Here is a 21,938-nt window from a genome sequence, read left to right as displayed (position 1 = left end):
ACTAAAGACTATGTCATTCATATATTTAAGAGTGCGTTACAGGGTTCATGTGGTTTCTGTGGTTCCCTTTTTCTGTCTAGCTCCTCTTATTTGTTGCAGTGGACAAAGTTCATTGTTTAACTTTTAATTTCTTTAAGGAAAGATTTCTTATCATAGGCTAATTATAAATATACTTACAATAATAATTTAAATATTGAGTAGTACACGCTTGTTAGCAAAGACAGAGCACTTTGCTGAAGAAACACACTTGATTAGCAGGCTGTGGTTCTAGGTGTTCTAGTACTAAACCAGCTTTTGACAGCAGTAGCCCTCTCCACAAATATCCAGGGAGGATGTTTTTATTTTAATTCAGATGTCACACCTGTGTCCCCGTTGTTCGTCACCGCCCCCCCAATGAAAACTGATTTTTGAGAGAATGAGATCTTTCAAGATACTAATCTTTCCAATAATGGTGCTTTTCAAGAATTAATTCAGGTTAAACCTAGTAAAGCATGTCTAGAACCACTTTTTCCTAGTGAAGGCAACAAGTTAACTTTAAAGTTGTTTTTCCAAGTTAAAATCTTGTTTTGTGTATTTCCCTGTGTAGGTATCCACTATAAAACCAAACTGAAACTTTTTTTAAAAAAATGTGAAAAATCAGCATTGTTTAGTAGTTACTATATTCCAATAAATGTAAAACAAAAAAAAATCCAATCACCCCTCCACCAAAATAGAAATGTAAAATGAAATACTTTCATTTCATGTCAGATTATGTTTATCGAAGTGACAACTGAAACTTAGCGATTGAATCACATTGATTACAGCTAGTCCACTGTTCTGTTCTTTCATTTGGTTGTCTTTCTCTCCTTCATGTTACCCATCTCTTATTCATGGCTCAGATTTCTTCTAATTTCTTATATCGTCATCTTCATGATGAGAACAAATACAGAAATAATACCAGGGAGGTAGCAAAACTCAGCTCAAGTATGTGTTCTCCAGCTGTATCTTCAGCTAGGAGTGGGTTGTGTATACAAGGTACAGGGTAAAAATAATGATGGAGATCTCCATCTCAGCCTTGCTTTGATTTACCCTCTGTAATGAGTGTGTGCATCTGCATATGCCAGCAAAGGGAGGTGCCTGAAGTTGGGAGTGTCTTGAGCATCCAGGTTTGATATTGCTGTTTGGTTTGGCTCTAAGACCCATCTCCCATAAATTCTTGCATCCCTTTCTTCCAATACTCTTCCCCCAAATATTGGCTCAGAAGGGGAGCAGAATAGGTAATGAATGAAATGTGCAGTGGCTGTATTTCTCTAACCCAGTTGGATCCAGTGTTTTCTCATGGGTGGATTTGTTAGAAATGTATTGGGGCAACTCTTTGCATCCCAGGCTCTCCAGAAGTACCTGCCAGAAGATGAATAACAATTGTGCTGCTTGCTCTACCATTCCAATCCTCTTCTAATAAAAGCGGATATTGTGACGATAATTGCAGTTGCCAAGCAATAGAATTCAGTACAGCTAGGCTGATTAAATATCTAAACTATTTTGTTAACCAGAGTTAGAACATTGTGCATCACCCACAGTGCTTAGGCAGTGTCTAAAAACTACGTATAGGGTTGGAAACCCAATGCCTTGGGTAGTATATAAATGTAAAATGGGGAGTATGGGCTGAAACATTGCCTTGAACTTAAAAGCCAAGTGTGGACAAGTGACTGGGAGTAAACCACTGCTGGCACTTTTTTTTAACAAGGTATATATGTAGTTTTCACGTGCTTTTTATTTTCAGTATTTTACAGCGAAGGCCAATTAATTGCCGAACAGAAAATCTGCATAGATAGGTTGAAAATCCTGTTTTTAGGATTGGAGGCTTTTCTTTATCTTCAGAGAAATTAAAACCTTGGAGTTCTGGTAGTTGACTGTGCCTAAAAAGGCTCTGGTTTTCCATGCTTAACCCTGTTTATCTGGTTGCTTCTCACCTGTGTGCATTAAGGGTGCTTCATTTATGGTGAGACTCGCCTTGACTGGTGTCACAGAGGTGTGGAGTTTTTTCTTTTTTTTTTTTTTCCCCTTTTCCATTTTTCCCTGTTTATTGTGCTGGGATGCTTCTGAGACAATAAATACCCTGTGTGAATGCTGTTCTTCTAGCATAAAGGATGCTTTCCTTGGTTGGGCTGTGTTTGTGATACTAAAAGCAAATCAAAAGCATCCAATTGGGCAGAAAAGTGAGTTCACGTATGAACTCGTACTGATAGAGCTACTTTGGTTTATATTTGCCTTAAATTGTGTTCTGGTGCAACTGTTTTTGATTGATAAGACCTGAACTACTAGTCACCTTGTCTCTGGTGCCAACCCATGTGTTCTACCTTGTATTTGGAGAGGAAGGTTCTTTTTTCAATCTGGTTAGCTCATGCCTGGAAAACCCCACAGCACCTGCATGTATGTAATTTAATACCTTTAAAGCCCTTTTTGGGGATTGCAAGATGGTCATATTTTAACTGCCTTGAGAAAGCAGGTTACAGCATGACTGATGTGATTTTAAAGCTGCTAGCTGCCACATGAAGGGAGGGGTGGGAGAGCTCCCCGTTCTGTTAAATGAAGTTTGATAGCACTATCTTTTTCTTCTGTGCAATTAAATGATTTTTTTACACTATCTTAAAGTTCTGTTCAGGTGGATATACAGGAATAATGGAAGTCTTAGTTCAGTTTGTTAAAATAAAAACGTTACTATGGAAGGCCAGAGAATGTAGGATTTCTGTGTTTCATCATATAAGAGATGGCCAGCACAGGAAAATAGGGCCATGTGTTGCATATTCTTAAAGGTAATTGCATCAGACTTCTAATTTTTCTGTGAATCTAAGTATAACTTCCCGATGACTCTCTGTGAAATCCTTTCACTCACGATTTTTGATGCAATTATATGATACTGTTTTGTCTGTTTGCTTCTAATGAAGCCTGAATGATCTAGCCTGGTTGGCCAGTCATTTTTTAAAAATAATAATAGTAAAAAGTCCCCCAAAAACTTTAGATGGAGGCAGGTTTCCTAGATTACTGCAGGATGGCAAGGCAGCAGGCAGCTAAAAGCATAGTAAAGTCTCCCTAAATGTGAGTTGCTGAGCCCAGCCACATGATGAATTTTCATTCTGGAAGAATTGGCTGCTTGTCCCGGCTACCTAAGTGTATATCCCATAGGTTTCTGTCAGCCAGTTGCTGAGTCACTTGGATGTGTAGACAACTGTTTTAAAAATAAATAAATAAAATCATGCACACAACTATTTTTTTTTTAAAAGGTGAAAAGAACAGTCCTCAGGAGAGATAATTTCTGTTAAGCTCTATTGTCATCACAGATTGTGAAACATAACTTCAATGTTACAAACAGCTTGTAATTTCAGCCTTCCATTTTTGCTTTAGCACACATTAGACTGAAGCTACTGGCATAGGGTTTAAACGTTATTATCACAGTTAAAAAATGTTTTACTCATAGTTATTGATCATAACACGCCACCTACTCACTTCTATGTTACACATTTTGTATAGAATGGCATGTTCTTATTTTGTGATGCTATCAGAAAAGTGATTCTGCAGGGTAAGAAAGAGTGCAGAGATTTGAAGTCTGTCTGTCATCCTGTGAGGGTGGAGCTCATCTTCAGTGTTTTAGGCATTACCTGCTTTCTTCTGCAGTTTTTCTTTGGTTTTGACAATTTTCTCACAAGCTGGAAAACTTGACCATACTGTGACTCCGAAGTGTTGCACCGTAGTTTATGGAATTATTCTGGAGTTGCATTCAGCTGGTGCTTCAGCTTTCCTTTCCCTTTAAGTATACAGAAACATCTTGTCAGATGTTCGAGTGTTCAGCTCAATATATATGCTCAAACAATAGCTTTCAATGTTTGGCATATACTGAGCATTACTGGGTGAGGAATTTGGTGTAGGTTTGATCTGTTAGCTTTTTATGTTTTTTTTTTCTTCTTTGGTTGAGTGGCAGAGAATCTTGCAGGCATTGCCCATAACCTGGGTACGTCAGATCAGAGTTAAAAGTTTGGTGCTACTTCTACTTGGTTTGGTAGCCAGGGGTTCTGGGGCTCAGTCACTCGAATGTTATTAGCTCTACAGTATCTTCCTCCATTTTTGCCCTGTGTACCCACGAGGACAAACAGAAATCCATGCCAGCTGAGCCACTCGCTCATGTTTTGCTATTTCAGTAGTAGGAGGTAACAGATGTGGCTTTCTGAGGAACCCCTGAGGGATGTGCTTGGGTCAGTGCAGTCTTGGTGAGAGACGATGAATTTGGGGATGACTTTGTCATGAGGATGCTTTCATGTGAGCTAGCCTAAATCTAGACCCTCTTACTCTGGTGAGCTGTATGGAGAAGGCATTAATCAATATTATTAAAGGGATTCAGTTCATTTTGTTGGCTCTGTTTTTGCTAAGCTGCTGTTCCTGTTGACATTCAAAGTAAAATGTTGGCAGAGAGAAAGCAAGCGAGATGAAGGACAGAAATGTGATTTACTCTGAATTTTTTTTTGGTGTAAACTTATGGGGAAGTTGGAAGAAGCTCATGAAGAGCAGCAATGCCAGAGATATCTTTAGCCAATGACAGCTGAAATTGCAAGAGCAAAAAGGCAGAGCCAGTTTGAGTTTGTGATGTGGGTTGTAGTCCTTCTGTGTGTTATTTCTGTGAATGTTTTGTTCTGGTCAGCTTGGTAACACAGTGGCCCTTGGATTGGAAATACATAGTTAGTAGAGTGGTAAAGGAGAAAATTAAAGTAGGATGTGTGTATTTTTCTAAGGGCTATGGGAGACGTGGAGAAGGGGAATACAGGCACTTTTTAAGGTATTTGAGCCAAATTTGATTGGCCTCTTGTGACACCACTTTTTTCCTTCCAAATCTGGGAGAGAGGAATTCTGTAAAAGGTTGCTAGGAGTGATGAGTGACACAAGGTAAATTAATGATAATAGACTGTATTTCTCAGAAACGACAAGCTACATTGCAATATAATCTCTAGTCCCTTGAGTATTTAGGAGATCATAGTGGTCTAGCTTGGTCCTCCAAAGCTTAACGTTCAGTTAAATGAAGAAAAACCCCAAGCCCTCTTCCTGGGCCTTAGAGGGCTAAACAAAAATGTTCTCAAGACTTACATTCAAATGGCAACAGTTGTTTTTTGTTTGGGTTTGAGTATTCCATTTCATGTTTTGCAAACCAAAGATGGCAGCGTTGTGCTAGTGCTAGAAATACAGAGGTTGAAATTAAATTATGGACTTGCTTAGCGAAAGCTAAAATGGTTGATGTTCTCTGGATTGTGGGATGCCTTTTATCTATTCTCCCCCCCATCCATGCAGAGAGATGTAACTTCATAAAATCTTGGTAAATGTAAAGTGGATTATGTAGCATATTTGATGAAGAGCAATAGTTCAGTGGTTAGGGAGACAGCTTGAATCATGCGGTGGAGATTTAGTTCCCTCCTTGTTACTGGTTCTGACATCCCAAGAGGTAATACAGAAGCTGGCTTTCCTGGGAAGAAATGTAGTGATTGATGTGACACATGCAGGATAGGTGAGCTTAGAGAGTACAGAAATTTTGTGGGAGGTTGTGTAAGTACATTAAAGACACTAAAATATATATTTCATTCATAGTGTCACTACGAAGGCAAAACCAAGAGCTCAGTGGGTGGTGGAATCCTGTGTTAATGTAAAGTGTCATAAGCAATCTCTCCAACCACTGATTTCTGTGAACTCCACATTTAATTTCTTCTTTGCTTAGTATGCAATTAAAGAATCCTTAGACTTCTGTAGTAATTTTTTTTCGCTGCGTCTGCAGATGGTGCAACTATGCTGAAACTTTTCATGGACTCGAAGGGAAATTGTGGTTGCTAATCAGTTCCTTCTCAGTCTTTCTACCTTTGCCTTCCAAGTCTTGGAGTGAAACTAGAGGAACAAGCTAGGGTTAAGACCAGGCCATGGACTGCAGTGCTCTCATTCAGCAATGACTGAATAAGAACACTCAAAGATTTTTCTTTTTCAGGGCTGTGTGACAGTCCTGATGGTTTTCTTAAAACAAGCATAATACTTAGCAATAAGAATGAAGAGAGGTTAAGGTCAAGTTTTACTTTTCCCTGTTTATAATCTGTATGGGTGTAACATTTTCAGACTGTTCCCTCTCTTGTTTTCACTGATGTGTCCTTCTGCTTCTCTTCTGAGCAATTGCAGTTGTGTAGAAAAGAGACTCCTTTTAAATCTGCTGATGGGCTTTGTTGTATGTTTAGTTCCTTTTTCCTAACCTGATTCAAACCAATTTTTCAGATAACATGGAGATAAGGATGCTGTCATCAAAGTTGTTCTTTAACCTTCAAGTGTCTGCAAGGAATTTTTTTGAGCCATTGGGTTTTTTTCCAATGTGCCAGACAACCCCTCTATTGAGTTGATCCAGTATATAGCAAACATATCAATATGCAGGTCATTATACATTATGCAGATGTAAATCCACCCGATGCAACAAACATGTTCTTTGTTGTTACGAGAGAGGGATGGTAACTCTGGAGATACTTGCCTTAAAAAGGATGCTGCATGCTGTGGATCTGGGATAAGGGCTGCTGGACCACAGCCACATTCAATAGCTGCTTTGCACCCCCCCCTTTTTTTTTTTAATAAAGACCTGCCATAGATTAAAACTAAAAAACATGTGATGAAAAGGAAGTGGCTCTGTTGGGAATAAATAACAACACTGTTCAGAAGCTGTACTGATGTCCCGGAAAGACCCACAGCTCGGAGCTGACATTACTGAATGATGACGTGGTCCTCATTAGAGGAGTTTGGGAGGGAGCAGTGTTACTGTGTTCAGTAACATCAGCTCTTAGCTGACCAGAGAGTAGCAGTAGCTGTCTGGGAAAGCAGACCTCTTGTTCGAGTGGAGTGTGCTCAGAAAAAGCCATTATTGGCAAAGTGAGATTTTTCTGGACATGGTGGTGTAAGCAAGCCACTCCGCTAAAAGTAGAAGTAGCCACAATTGTTTTTTGTATTAGTCCTTGTAGTTCCTTCTTTGTGTAGGAAATAATCCAGCGCTGATGGTGACATACTGTACTTGTTACCACTGTACGGAATTTCAGGGTAGATGAGAAGTTGAGCAACCTCATACCCTCCCTTAAAAAACCCCTTTTTGAACCTTGTGGATCACAGACTTTGTCCTGAGAATGGGTGTTTTAACCCCTGGGCAGGAAGACGAGATATGGAATTAGAACAATTTCTGTACCTTCAGCGCTTTCTTTCAGCAACCAGTGTAAGGGGATATGTTTGGTTTTCGGGTTGGGTTTTTTTGGTGGTTTTTTAAATGGAAAAACTGGAGGTGTCCAGGCTCCTCATTTGAGATAAAGCTTTGCATCTCAAAGGAAACAATTTTCACAGAAGGGAAGTCAAAAGTGGGAAAACAAAGGGAAATCATAACTTGCTGTGGTAACACGCCATGAGTATACAGAACAGGAGAAAGGTGAACGGGAGTTGATTTCAAGATTGCTAGTTAGATGTTAATGGCAAGCAGTCTATCCTGATTCTCATTTCAGAAATGTAAATGACTGCACAGGCTGAGCAAGTCTCTGTTGCTAGGGAGAGAAAGCCTGACCCAGCTGGAGCAGACAGGTTGAAAAGGCCTTAGACTTGCGAAAGGGTTGTGCTGGGATGACTCGGTGACTCAGAGCTGCCTTGGTGCTGCTTTGTTTAAGCCTTTTTTTTTTTTTTCTTCTTTTTTGTGTGTGTGTGTTTTGAGAGCCAGATAGTGATGCTTGCTTCATCGTTAACTTCTGGCTAGTTGAGAGGATACCGAGACCATTCAGTGTCGTGCAACCTTTTAACATTACCCAAAAAAGTAAAGGGCCAAAGGCAAGGCTTCAAATGGGAAGGTGTGTATTTTTTTCAAGAAAAACCTAAACAGTTATATTTCTTCAGAACTTCTAAATGGAGAAACTGGGAAGAATAAATAACTTGGAAGCAAAGACTACACCATGATGAAATGGTTTCGTGTGGGAGATGAATTCTTCTCTTATTAAAACCAATGAATGTGTGAATGGTCAATCCTGCCCTCTTACACCTTAGTATTGATAACAAATTAACTGCTATGAATATATGTACAGCTGTGACAGATGCTGTAGGAAGCAGAAGTTGTGTTATAGGCCGAATGATGAACAACAGGCTTTCTGCTGATTTGTCTTTTGTAGCATGCCAGTTTGCAATAAGAATGGTTCCCTTCCAAACACCGAAGGGCAACAGGCAAGTCCTGTTAGGAGTAGCTAGTGAATAACTAGTGGATATATAAAAAGAGTAAAGATGTGCTGCATGAAGTAAATTATTATTTGATGATAGATGATGATTAAATAGCAGGTATTTCTCAAGGTGGCAAGGTTCTCTCTTCCGTGTCAAACCATCTTTATGATCAAAATGACTATTAGCAAATCATAGTTAAGGTTGAGAAGAAACTATACTGGATCACTGTATTCTGAGCTCTTGTGTGTCACGCACAGCTTTGCCTTAGTCCGCCCAATCTGTGTGTAGTCAGTAATGTCACCTCACTACCCGTGTGCTGTGCAGCGTGCATGTTTGTTCTGCTCCTCCGTGCCCCAGCCTGGAGCAGCACTTAGAAAGGAGACTTGCCAGGAGATTCTACCAGATTAAGGAATAGGCTGCAGGTCGCATTAGTTACTCACATCGTATGAACCTGTTATGTGCAATCAATTTTCCTGGTAGTTCATTGACCCCATCTCAGTTACCTGATCAGGCTTGGATCTGTCTTCTGACTAAGAACGGGCTGCAGGTCCTCAGACTGTAGTGTGGAGTGGGTTTTCTGTTACCTGTGGAAATTCACGTGCCCTGCAGATTGCCTCTGGGATGCTCCCAGGAAAAAGAAGAGCACCAGTGGGCTTCTTGTTGGATGGTACGTGAAGCTCAACGCTTTTGGACTAAAGTGCTACTTCCAGGCAGATGTCTGTGGTCATCTAGGTAAAGAATGCAGTGCTTCTCTGGTATTATCCTGTATTGGGGAGTTATATTTTAAACAGATAAATGTGTATTTCTTTAAAGAAGTAAATTCTCACTCAGAATTAGGTGCTTAGTTGAGAATAAGTCTGAGAAATGATAGGCAGTTTAAGGAAAGGCTTGGAAATCTGTAAGCAGCTGAATGAAAACTATTGGTAATTTTCCTGGGGGTTTATAATCTACCCAAGACCCAAAACTATTGGGGCAGGGTAATAAGCAGATGTTATTTTCTGTTAGTGAGCAAAATAAATACATAACAGTTAATTTCCAACTCTGAACTGAACATGAAACAAAGGTAAGTTGGACTATCAAAACTATTAAATGGAATATAAATGCTCTAAAGTGCATTTTATGTGCACTTCATTCTGACAGACCAGTTTATATTGTAAGTCCATATACACTTTCTCTAAAATGAGATCCAAAGAAAACACAGCACAGCCAAATGGAAACTGTAGTTGACTTTGAGCTCTGATTAATTTGTTTTTCATATAATCCTTTTCAGGGCAACTAGAAAAACGTGAGAAAAAGATGATGCATTGTTGTATAATTAACTCTCGTGAACAATGTGAACATTAAAAGAAATTTCTGTCTTAAAAATCCATCTGCTTTAATTGGAACTGTTTTTTCCACGTGCCAATATGGACCAAGATGCTTGTCCTATTTCATGTTTGCGTCTCTGCAGTTCTCATTATATGCATGAAGTTCTGTAAAACATAACTCACTAGATAAACTAATAAGTTCTTAAATCAAAAATGTCAACAGCATACTCATCTGTACTCAATTTCTAACATTAGAGCCCACTGGACTTTATCCTTCTCTGTATTAAGGGGATGATGTTTCATAATTGAGGCAAGTGAGTGCATACTTTTGCCTTCAAGTTCTAGAAATCTCATTGATTTATAAAAGCATTAAATATCTAAAATTAAGTAACTTTCAAGCTGAAACAAACATAAAGCTAAAAGCAATATGACTTTTAAAGCCCAGCCTCAGAATAGACGCCTGAACAGATATATAATGCTTTAGTTAATGGTTGCTGCCATTTCTCTTACAAATTGTTCTTTAGGGTATTGTAACTCAGCTGTTCTTAAACCCATCACTCTGGAACCTTGCCTACAAAATGTCAGCGAAAGTGCAAATTTTATTTCTTTAACAAAATAAAGGCCTTGGAGCAGTTAGGCTTTCTAAAATTTTATGGCAGTAAAATAAATTTTGCTACTTTCGCTTTGCCAGAACAGGAACCATACTGTTCACCTTGTCCTGCCAGCAGGTAAAGGCAGAAACCAAAACAGTTTAATTGGAAAACCATTGTGTGTTCCAACTTGCCTTTTTTAAAAAAGAGAAGCCCAAAGTGAATGTATAAATATACTCGTGTTATTGTCGGGCTGTGCTTTGGGCAGAGGCCACTGTCTCTTGAGGTTGGGTGGAGGAATGGTTGCTTTAGAAGAACACTTCAGAAGTTGAAAGCAAGACTTGGGTAACAGCTTATTAAAGGAATTTAATCTGGATTGAGATTTCTTTCCTACAGATTCGGGAGAGAAGCCCACACTTCTGCTGCATGTGATCAGTACATCTCTTATCAGATCTACTCTCTTGGAGTTCTTCAACACTCCCTCTCTCTCACCCATCTAGTTCTAAAGCTGGGTAATACCAACCCATTCACCTTTTCTAATGTTTTCCTGAAGTTAAAGCCTTGACACATATTCCAGACAGTGGTATGCAATCGTTCTGTAGTCAGTATATACTAAAATGGGGATTTCCTGTCTCACTGGTCGTGATGGCCAAGAGTTACTGTTTGTACATTAGTTTTGGTGGTGGGTTTTTTTTTTTTTTTTTTCAAGTTTAGGGAATGAACTTTCTTGCACATAGCTGCTTCTAGTGCAGAAAGTCACATTTTAATAGCCTCTCCTTTCAGCCTGGATCTTTACAGAAGGAAGATTAGGTAATAGTTTGTGTAGAAAACATCTGTTTCTTAACAAAGATCTCGTCCTGTTGTTTTTTTACATTGCTCCTCTAACAAGAAAGTCCTTTAGTCTTTTAAAGACTTAAAAGTCTTTAAGTCCTTGTTGGATACTAGAGTTGCTGTGGTTTCGGCATGCTCATGTTCTGGATCCTTTGTTAGCTTAAGTTATTAGCTTTAGATAACTGTTGTGGGATGGAAGGACTGCTTTCTATTGTCAGTGCAATTTCTGAATCTCTGGACAATTTGTCTGGGTTAGAATTTAAGTTTTCTGGCTCCACTGTTTGTTTAGACCTTTTCCTTGTCTGAGGAAAAGATGATGTTAAAATAATTAAGCCTAGCATGAATAAAAGGAGAACCTTTCCACAAAATTGAATTGCTTGGGGTTTATTTAAGTTTTGGGTTGCTTAAATAAATTGGTATTTTACTTTGCTTACAAGCAACTTAGTATGTATTCTGAGGAATCTTTTTCCCATGTTTTCCGCAGAAGACTAACTCTTAGGGTTTCCAAGAACAGCAGCTCTCTAAACTCTGTAGTTCTTTGTTTTACATCAAAGTGCATTTTATGCGTCTAATTATTATATTAGTACACTTTTCTTCTGGCCCCTTTAAAACTTGTATTGTAGTATGTGTCTAATATGGAAATATCTAATATATAGATTTATTAGGGAATAGTCCTTTTGGTCATTGTTTCCTCGAGTATGCATTGAGTTCAGCCTGCTGTTTTCAAGGGAAGTTCCTCACTGTGATGCTGTGTGTTCTTGTAAATAAATTTATCCTGTGTTTCTTAGAACTCAAGAAACTTTTTTTGTATCTTGGTGCCAAAATCACTGAAACTTGGTTCACCGGAACATGCAAACAGGAATTCAGTGCATTAGCTACCAGTCCAAGCACTTCCTTTTCTTCTCACTCACAGTGCAGGAAGTGCTGAGCAGCTTTCCGTGAATTTTGTGTCGTTGCTGACCTATTGCAAGACTAGCATTCAAGAATTAGGGCTAGTTTGGCTTGTGACCCTGGGAAGAAAGAGTGATTTGAGAAATAAGTTATGATTTTCTAGAAAGTGTTCCCATCTTATGTGCATGCATATTAAGGGGGGTAGGGGGTAAATTAGTAACACAGTGACCAGCGGATCGCTCTCTGTTACCTGACTTGTTTGGAGCCACGTGGTTGAACCCCTGGTCTGGTCACACATGTCATGATGTAATTTTAAGCAGAGCGTGCCCATGCATTTGGTTTGTCTTTATGTTCCTCAATCTAATGCAGCTCTTTTCAACAGCAATAATGAAACAACATTTCTCTGTCTGCTGAAGAGTACAGATAGCTTGCATCTCTGTGCTGGTCCTGGTAGTGTTTATAGCGATAGGTTAAATGAGATGAATATGCAGCGTAGGTGTAAATCAAGTACCCATTTCCTATTTTAACATTGCAACCTGATTATGAAGTTAAAAATTTTATCGCCATCAGAATATCCTACTTGCATTCCAGTTTCAAAAGGCTTAAAAATGCCTTATTTACTAACTTTCCTTTCTCCTTTTACATTTTCAGTTTGCGGGCCAAATGTTGACATTCGCAATGATATCCATGAGCTGAAACGCCTGGAGAACTGTACGGTAATAGAGGGTTTCCTTCAAATTCTGCTCATCTCTAAAGCAGAGGATTACCGCAACTTCCGCTTCCCAAAGCTCACTGTCATAACTGACTATTTGCTGCTGTTCCGCGTGGCAGGCTTGGAAAGCCTCAGTGATCTCTTCCCCAACCTCACAGTCATTCGTGGGAGGAACCTATTCTACAACTATGCCTTGGTTATCTTTGAAATGACAAATCTGAAAGAGATTGGCCTTCACAACTTGAGGAACATAACCCGCGGGGCCATACGGATTGAGAAGAACTCTGACCTGTGTTACCTCTCCACGGTGGACTGGTCTCTCATCCTAGATGCAGTGTCCAATAACTACATTGTTGGGAATAAACCTCCAAAGGAATGTGGGGACTTGTGTCCAGGAACAATGGAAGAGAAGCCATTGTGTGAGAAGACATCTATTAACAATGAGTACAATTACCGCTGCTGGACCACCAACCACTGCCAGAAAAGTAAGATTTGAGTAGATTGTGTGTTTCTGTTACCTCTTTCTGAAGTAAAGGTTTAATTTTGTGGTTTTATTTTAAGCTTTTTAGCAACGTAAACTTTTATTCTAGTCCTGTGTAGTCCACATAATGAGTTATCCTGTTACCACACAAATAGATTCCTCCTCAGCCAGTAAAGGATCATCTCACTTGATTTAAAAAAAAAAAACAACAAAACAACCAAACCAAAACCAACAACAAAACAAAAACCCAACTACAAAACCCCACAAACTTTATGGGTTACTTGCCCGTGGAAAAGATGCAAAGTAAGTGTAGAATTAAAGCCATTATAGCAAAGCTGGAACCAGTTTTACCTTCCGTGAGGACTTGGGAGTCATTGCTGTGCTGAAGCTGTTAACTGGACTTACTTTGACTCTGTTCTTTGCCTTCCTTGGCATGCATTTTCAGAAATTCCTGTAATGGTAAATTCTGTATGTAAGAAGTTTTTACTGATACCAGTTTTTACAGTACAGTCTGTAGTGTCAGGGAGTCAATGGATATCCTGACTCTCGATGAAATTATCCTTGCCCATTTTGTTCTTATCTGGCATGATGGGGTTTATGTCTTTCTGATAGATAGCAAGTATTAGCAAAAACAAAACCTGATCTCTTCTCACTTTTTAAAAATAGAGTAAACAAACACATAGTTTACTCAAATAACATGATTACATGGCAGGCTTTTTGAGTTCATCCTGTAACTTTACGAAAGCTGAGCCCTGCAGTATCAGTAGGGCTTAATTACAAGCAGTCGTCACTGGGAGGACTAGTTCCTAAATTCCACTTGCAGTCTTGACCAAAGCTGCTATAATGATAGGAAACACCACAGTGTGAGAGAAAACAGAAACAGGGCTATATTCAGGTTACCTTCATTTGGGGACACATTTTTTTTCTCAAGTGCTTCATCAGTTGTTTGTGAAGTCCTCATGTTCAGTTAGAACTGAACGTGTAGGGCAGTTTCAGTCAACACATGCCAAAAGTATCTCTGAAAAAAAGGCATTTGTAGGGCTATTCTTTTATCAATAATTCTTACAGGAAATAAAGTTTGTTTTTAAACAAAGAAAATCCCTCAGCCTGTTACTGGGAGACCTTGTCATTTGTCCAAGGTGAGGGAAGTGAGCTGTGTTGTTTTCTTACCATGTGTTGCTATGAGTTGTTAGGCTTCTGCAGGTCAAATTTATGTCTTCATTAAAAGAGTGTAATTCTGTTGTCTACAGAGGGTGACCTAAGTGATTCCTGTGCAACCTGATTGCCTTTAGTGGTTTGAATGGATGTAACTAGAGTGTATTTAATGAGATATAACAACTTACTTGCTTTCTGTTGTGTGCTCTGGCTATTTGGAGTAGACAAAAGCAATGTGCAAGAAAATCTTGTTGACTTCTAGGGGAATGTTAAAATAATTTGGATCCCAAATGCACATGAGAAAAGATCTGTTTAAATAAGATGAGGTCATAGTTATACTCTGATGGCAGCACTTTTAAGGCAAGGGTGTAGGTAATGTTTTTCTTTTCCTATATGCTTTCATCTTCCTTTTGTGGGAGATTGTGAAGAAGAAAGTATTGGAAGAGCTTTGAAAGGCTTGTTAGAACCATTACACTGTGGAAAAACAATGTAGGTTTAGAGTGTCTTAGGATGCAGGGCATATAAAGAAATGATCAAGTTCAAATCAATGAAAGGAGTGAGAGAGTAGGACCTATTTAATCTGTTTGTCGTGATAAGCCACTGACTTTAAGGAATAAGACTTTAAATTTGCCAGCCATTCATCTCAAAAAAAAAAAAACAACCCCAAAACCCCACAAAATCTTAACAAAACCCACAGCCCTCAAAGTACTCCCATTCTGAAGAAAAACAAGGGAGGTATAAATGTGCAGTTCAAAAGGAAGCTTTTTGTCTATCCTGCTAGCTTTCTTGGACAATTTGGCAATGAACTCCTGATCTGGAGAGGACTCCAGCAGTACAAAATAACACAGGACGTGAAGAAGAATAGAAGCAAGGACTTAAGTTATGGAGTGTTTAAATCTGTATTTTCCTACCAGTAGAGATATGAGACCTATGTTATTTTCCAGGGAATATTTTTCTAGTGTAGTATCTAATTTAACCCTGACATTCTCCTTGTGCGTCACAGTAATGTTAAACTGAAAACACTGTCTATCACTCGGGGTTCCTTTATGCCTTTTTATTTTTCTTCAGTCTGGATCTGTGGAGGAGTGTATATTAAATCTCTTTTGTCCTTGTTTAGGTTTTATGCTGAAAGATCTCAAGTTAGTGGGTAAATGTTGTGTGGGAACTTTAAGTAGCCTGGCTTCTGTTTAGTTTTGCTGTTGAGTGGAAGTTGTTTTTTTCCTTCTTTTTCTTGTTCACAAACAAAGGAAGAACCCCGTGCTTCCTTCAACATAACTTGTGCAGGAACAATGTTGAGGGTGGAGGGAGGAGAGAGGGAGGGATATGCTGTGTTAGACTTAGAATAATCTATTGACATTTCTATAGTAGAACAAGCTACAAAGAAGCTGTAACTCTTTTTTTTAATTTTTTTTTATTTTTTAAGGTGCAGCATAAAGCATCAGCAGCTTCTCTGCCAGTTTTGTTGCCCTGGTTTCTGTGTAGTATACATTCCTTTACCTTTGAGTGCCCCAAGGCAGCAGCCTTACTAGTTTGCTCGCTTTGGAGCTGCGGCATGCTGTGTTGGGTTTGGCACGCTATCGTCTCTCTGACTTGCACCTACTTTTCTTTTGGTGTATCAAATGCCAGCTGTACTTCACTGGGGTTGCAGGTCCACATAGGAGAATCCCTCAAGATGAGAGTACTGAAGTTGTTTGCGTCAGTGATTGTGCTTTGGGACACAGGTAGAGATAGAAAAGATAAAAACAGAGTGTCCAGACATACAAATAAGATTAGGGCTTTTTTTTTTTTCTGGCAGTTGCGACTGCTGGAAATGTTTATGGAAGCTGCCTGCATCTTACTCAGCGATTGATGTGAGAACCAGAAAAACTGTTCCTGCTGTACCCCTTGCAAGAGTAGTCTCTCGTGATGTGCTTGCTTTACCTGTCCACTCATTGGTCTACTATAAAGAAAACTTTGTTGTTTTCTATATTTCTTTTGCTGATGACTAAGTTTTGAGGTCTGCTGCCTTCTTCACTGGGCCTTTGTGAGCCTGCAGAAACCAAATGTAAATTACAACCTTGAAAGCCTGCATGAAAGTTCAGGATCCCTTGTCTACCCTAACCTTTGTGTTGGTTTTTGAACAAGTCCACCTAATGCTTCCTAAGACACTTCTGTGTTTGCTGGGGCCTTAAGAAATGAACTAGGCAAACTGTTTATGTGGGAAAGTAGTAGCAACACTAGCAGCGATTCATATATAAGTTTTTTTCTAACTTAATTGTTTGTCCACTCTCCATCCCTACCCTGGTTAAGTTGGAGATGCTCTCTGTCAAGTATTAGCTGAAACCCTTCCTTTCCTACTCGGACAAAAGAAGGACTAGGGGTCTGGGTATGGGGAGGACAGACTGTTACACACCTGTTACAGAGGGGTAATGGCTTCGACCGCAGCTTCTGTGCGAGCACAGTCTGGAGGTCCAGGTCCTCCCTTTGCGAGAGAGCAAAGTGCAGTGCTGCGCAAAGGGGGTGAAATAGTCGTGCTTCCCATGAAAACAAGGAATGTGAGTGTCTGAAGTGCGTGAGGGACCTTTAGGATTAGATTTGCCACTGGCATAAAAATTTAGGTTTAAATGGGCATTGTAGTGAGAACACGGATTAGGACCATGAGTATTAAGCACTTGTTTCAAATGAGGCGAATTTGCGGTGAAAAACAATAGCTCACGTAGGCTGTGTTTCACAATACAACAGAAGAAAACTTTCAGCTTCCGAATGTGTGAAAGTGAAGACCACGGAAAAGGCATGTGAGGATTTGGAGGCTGATAAGGAAGCAGATGGCAGCTAAGCACAAAACGTTTTTAATGAAAATGTATCCTTATTCCTTTTTGAATTGGTTTGTCAGTGGCCTGAAAAGATGTGGTGTATGTGGGGAATGAGGAACAGGAGGGGGAGAATGACAGTGAGTGGGAAGAGTGGTCCATATGTACCTTCTACTAAAATGTTTAAACATATGGAGACAGTAACATGATGTATTCTCACAAATATTCGGAATCTGCTCCTGTTTGTTTACACAGAGCTCAAAAGATAATGCAGTTGAACGGTATCGTTTGACATAGCTTCATTGACTTGTGCAGTACTTACCAGTGTACGCCATCTGGGAATCTGCACCCTGTTGATTCAGCAGAGTAGTGGTGAAAACCATGTGCTGGGATTTTTTTTTTCCCTTTTCCTTCTTGTTTTCCCTTCTCTGAGGAGTATTCAGTATATTCCCCTGTCCTTTAGGAATAATGAACATACATGAGCTATGTAGACATGAAGAGACAGAGGAGGAAGTTGGGAGCCAGAGGTGCCAGATCAGATTGCATTTATTTTACTTTAAATTACTTCTACGTGCTTTTTTCTGTTTGCTGCTTCATTTAAGGATTTTTATGTTTTTCTCAAACCCTGAAATATAAGTCGCTTATATCAGCAGAGAACAGCATGCTTTAAAAGCTTTATTCTTTTTGCAAGCAAATTTGATGTGGTATAATGTTAAGTGAAGCTAGTCTGTGTAATGCCAGTCCTACCTATGTTGGGTTAAAAAAAGTATCATATAAACCTGAACGTATTTTGAAATGGACAGGTTGTTTGTCCATTTGGTTGATATGCCAACTCTCCAACAAATAAACATCTTTTGAAAGGAATAAACAGAAGGGTATAAAAAAAAAAATGTAAAAGGCGCAGTTGGTGTCACTGAGTTAGAAAAATCTGGAGCACGTTAGAAAAATTTTGTTAGTGTTTTGGTTCTGAATGAAGTTTTTTCCTGACTTGCGCTCCCCTCCTGAGAAGCCTGCTCTTCAGCCAAAGGTTTCCCAGAATTTTTATTATGGCTGTGAGAGCATATTTAATTAGTAAGCTGGAATGGCCGCAGAGCAGTTTAGGCCAATCTGCAGTTAATTACTCTAGCAGTGGTTTATATTCTGAGAAAAGGGCTAAAATTAAACAAATGTATACTTGCCATTTTTCTTTGTTCTGTTGCAAAATGCCATAACCTGGGAAGAATATCTTCAATCTTGCAGCCTGCACTAGTCACCAAAAACTAAGTGCTAATGTTGAATACTCATCATGGCTTCCTAGTTTCTTTTGGCACAAAGATGTGTAGTGTTTTTCAGAGGACTTCAAATGTTGGAGTTTTGTTTTCCCGTATTAAAAGACTTGATGTAATTAACTAGGGCCATCAATGACACTTTGCCACAGGTTAAAAAAAATACCTTTAAAATACCCTTTTCAAAATTTAGACCTTTTCCCCACCTCTTGAAATAAGGAATAAAAAAAAGTTGCAAGCGTTCTTAGGGTTTTTGAAAACACCTTGTGTCTTTTCTGTGCACATGTATGCATGCACACACATGCTTTCTCTTTACAAACCATAGCATTTTACACTTCCTTTGACTTGCTTTATCTTTGTCAGTCCAGAGGTGTGTTTATGTTCACCAGGTGATGTGTTTCCATATTCTGGCGGCCATCCGTGTTATTGGAGAAATTTATTTCTTTTGGTATGTTTTCTGATAATGGGGAGGGGAAATCCATGTGTTTCGGAATGATACAGTAAATGTTGCCATGATTTCAGGGGAAGTACAGTACCTTGCAAGTGATAGTTGGGGTGGTTAAATGTATGTGCCTGTTTATTCCGACTAATATAAACTTTATTTTGCATAGAGACCATTCTAATGGTTTGAAGAAAAATGAGGAGTACCAGTTCTAAAGTTAACCCCACAACAAACTTGCTCAAGCTAGGAAGTGGAGGCAGAGTTTTTGGTGCTTTATGTAAATGCATCTTATACTTGCAATGAAACGAGCATGCTGTGATTGAAACCTGTCTGGACAGAAAGCTCTTCTGGATCCATGCTGTGCCTGGCTTTCATGGCTTCAGATTTTGCCTTGTGAAACTTTGAAATCCTGAGTAATTTTTATTGCTACTATAATATGGATTTACTTGAATTGTCTCATGCCAAACAACTGCTTCACTGTCAGAAAACAACTATAAAAATATAATTGGAGATCACTTATAGGAAATAGTCATTCCCTGCTTTTATGGCTTGCATGTATGTTAATTCCTCAGTTAAATTTCTCTGGTGCTTTGTGGTAAAGAGTGGGGAAGAAAAACAATGCCAGTCCTTCTTACAAGAAGATATAAAAGCATCACTAGATTGTCATGCATACAGTGTGCAACCTTTTAATGTGTAGTGCTTGAAAAGAAGTCTGGGGTCTAACGTCTCATTATATAGAGACTCATGGGAGAAGGGAATGGACTTGATATCCCAAGGGGCCTGAGGCTGTGGAGCAGAGGGGGATAGGAAGATGATGCCTATGATTACATTCAGTGAGGATTTCTAAGATGTTGCTTATTTATTTCAAACTTTTTTTTAAAAAAAAAAGGTTCTTTAAAACCTCCGTAATATCCTAAAGGTACTTTCAAAGGTACTATATGTTAGTGATGTTTCAGAAATTTGATAATCTGGTGCTATCTAGGATTGGAAACAGAATGCTTTTGGTTTTACTTGCAATGCTTCTGCTGTTTTTAGCAACTTGCTTTCCTCCTAGAGGGCACTGACGATGATGTGTTTAGAGAATTATTTTCTGGTTTACCTTCCTGTGCAGCAGTACCATGTTAAATCTATTAAATTAAATATGCATCTAAACTTGAACCAACTCTCTGATTAACCTGCTTAACTGGACTTCCAGGGTCCATTGATATATATTAGACAAATGTTTGTTAATAGAATAGATGGTTGTATTGGATAGTTAATTACATATAATGGAAGACTTTAATTTTATGATGAATTTGCAAAACAACTGGGAGCTGGGAATAGCTAGCAGTCTTATAGGGAAAATGTCAGGGAAATGTCAAGTGTAAAACCAGAAGAAAGCTGTGTTTTTGCTGTGTTCTTGCAAATGTCGCAGGGACAAGGCAAACTCGGCCTGGCTTAGCATTTTCCGCAGCGCTCTGTGGCTCTTCTCCACTCAAGGAGTCAGGCTTGCAGTGGCTTGCTGGCTTTCCTGGGGATTTCTGCTTCGACAGCTAATGCTTCCGTGGATGTCTGATGAGGGGTGAACTTGAGCCGCAGTCTTTTTATCTTGGTGGGGGCCCTAAAGAGATCTGTCTTCTACCCAGCTGTCCATTTTCATGGAATGTATAGAAATACATCTTTTGTGATGACTGATCTGCAATTGAATTTGGCTGAAAAGGGCTGAAGGAGGTGGACATGTGGGCTTGTGAGCAAACTCACTGAACTTGCCAGCCTACTTTTCGTAAGAAGTAAAGGGAAAACTTAGGTTCAACTCTAGATAGGAGTCGTGGCCTCTCAAAACTTTGAATAATAGGCGCCATTTTCCTTTTTTTTCCTCCCCCAAACAGACGTGAATGTAGGAATGAATTGTCCTTAAGGATTTTCATAAATTGTTTTCATATGGCAAACAAGTTTTTCAGTATTAGTGATGAAACAGCCTTTGTTTGGCTTTCCTTCCCACTAATAGCGTGATTTCCTTCTCAAGTCTGTTTATGGCTCTGAGAATTAACTTGTAATAAAAAGATGCTCAGATAATAGTATGCTAATACAGATTGTTGAATTGCCTTTTTCTTCTGAGGTGAACTCAGCCCTGTTCAGTTGTCGACTGTCTCTTCCTCCCCCTCCCCAGCGAAGTTTTCAGCATTTGGAATGGAATGTGCATGTGCTATCAGCCGAGCGCTAAAAATGATTTAGCAAGTCGTTTGCCCACCATAAAATGGGAAGGGTCTGAGGTGCCCATAGCCTGGGTTTTTAAAGCTAGAAACAGTATGCCAGACTCTCTCAATTTTTTTTTTTTTGTTGTTTGTTTACTCTTTCTTGCTGGGCAAAGTGAACTTGCAGTTACCTGCCCAAAGTGTAGTTCTGTATGCCCTGGCTAATTATTAAATGCTTTTTTGTAGCCCTTGACAATGTAGGCGAGAATGAATTCAGCACATGACTTGAGGATCCCTCTTGGAAAGGCAGGTGTTTTTTGGAATTTGCTTGCTGATTTGCATGTTCAGAGGGATTCGAGAGGCAACTCAAAGTTCTCATTGTTGCTAGTTAAAATTCAGCTTGTGCTCTTCAGTGGATCAGACTTGTAGTTTGTACACCAGTGTGACCTTCTTGATGTGTTTTTTCCTTGTTGCAACATATTGGGTTTACAGGCGCTTAACTGTTCCCTTCTTAATAAACAGTGCTCTATAGCTGTTGAGACTCATCTCTTCCCAGCATACTCATCATCCCTCCATTAAAGGCTTCTCTAACTTTTTACTAGCCTAACTCAATTGAGGGGTCTGTTTCTCCTACTTTTTTTTTTTCCCCAGCTGATGCGTGAGGGATATATATGGGTGATTAAAGGTTATAGTTTTGGGAAATGATGCCATTTAGGAAGCATGTTTGAAGTGTTGAGCGCGCAGAGAAAGTCTTTTATATCGATGCAGGCCTTGGGAGGAGGAGATGTTTTTCTATGTATAGAAACTTCCCGTATAGGATGGCAAGAGAAGGTTGCAGGGGGATTGCCTGTCTCTTTAAGTGGGTTTATAATTGGCTAGGAATTTTTGTCAGCTTAGTCACTGCAGCATTCAGCGGATGAGGGAAAAAAACCACAGGCCCCAACCGTTACAGGCCGTGGATAGGCTCTGTCATCCCAAAGGAATGCATGTGAACAAAACACTTTGTGCGGTGCAACCGTTGGCCTAAACAGTATTGCATTCTTAAAGCAGGCTCTGAGTCACATGGAGCAGATGGATT

At 39.4% G+C, this 21,938-nt stretch overlaps 1 protein-coding gene across 4 annotated transcripts in view; it reads left to right on the top strand.

Annotated features, from left to right (window-relative positions):
* The window catches only part of IGF1R (insulin like growth factor 1 receptor), a 191,807-nt gene that overhangs the window by 19,914 nt on the left and 149,955 nt on the right, over nt 1-21,938 (top strand). For all 4 annotated transcript variants that reach the window (XM_054837121.1, XM_054837120.1, XM_054837122.1 and 1 more), the window contains exon 2: nt 12,494-13,039. In XM_054837121.1, the coding sequence (XP_054693096.1) occupies nt 12,494-13,039 (546 nt within the window). The remainder of the gene's footprint in view (nt 1-12,493; nt 13,040-21,938) is intronic.

Source organism: Grus americana, chromosome 10 (genome assembly GCF_028858705.1).
Source record: "Grus americana isolate bGruAme1 chromosome 10, bGruAme1.mat, whole genome shotgun sequence".
NCBI classification, from domain to species: domain Eukaryota; kingdom Metazoa; phylum Chordata; class Aves; order Gruiformes; family Gruidae; genus Grus; species Grus americana.
Note: the sequence above shows the minus strand (reverse complement) of the source record. Positions and strands in the feature narration are given on the sequence as shown.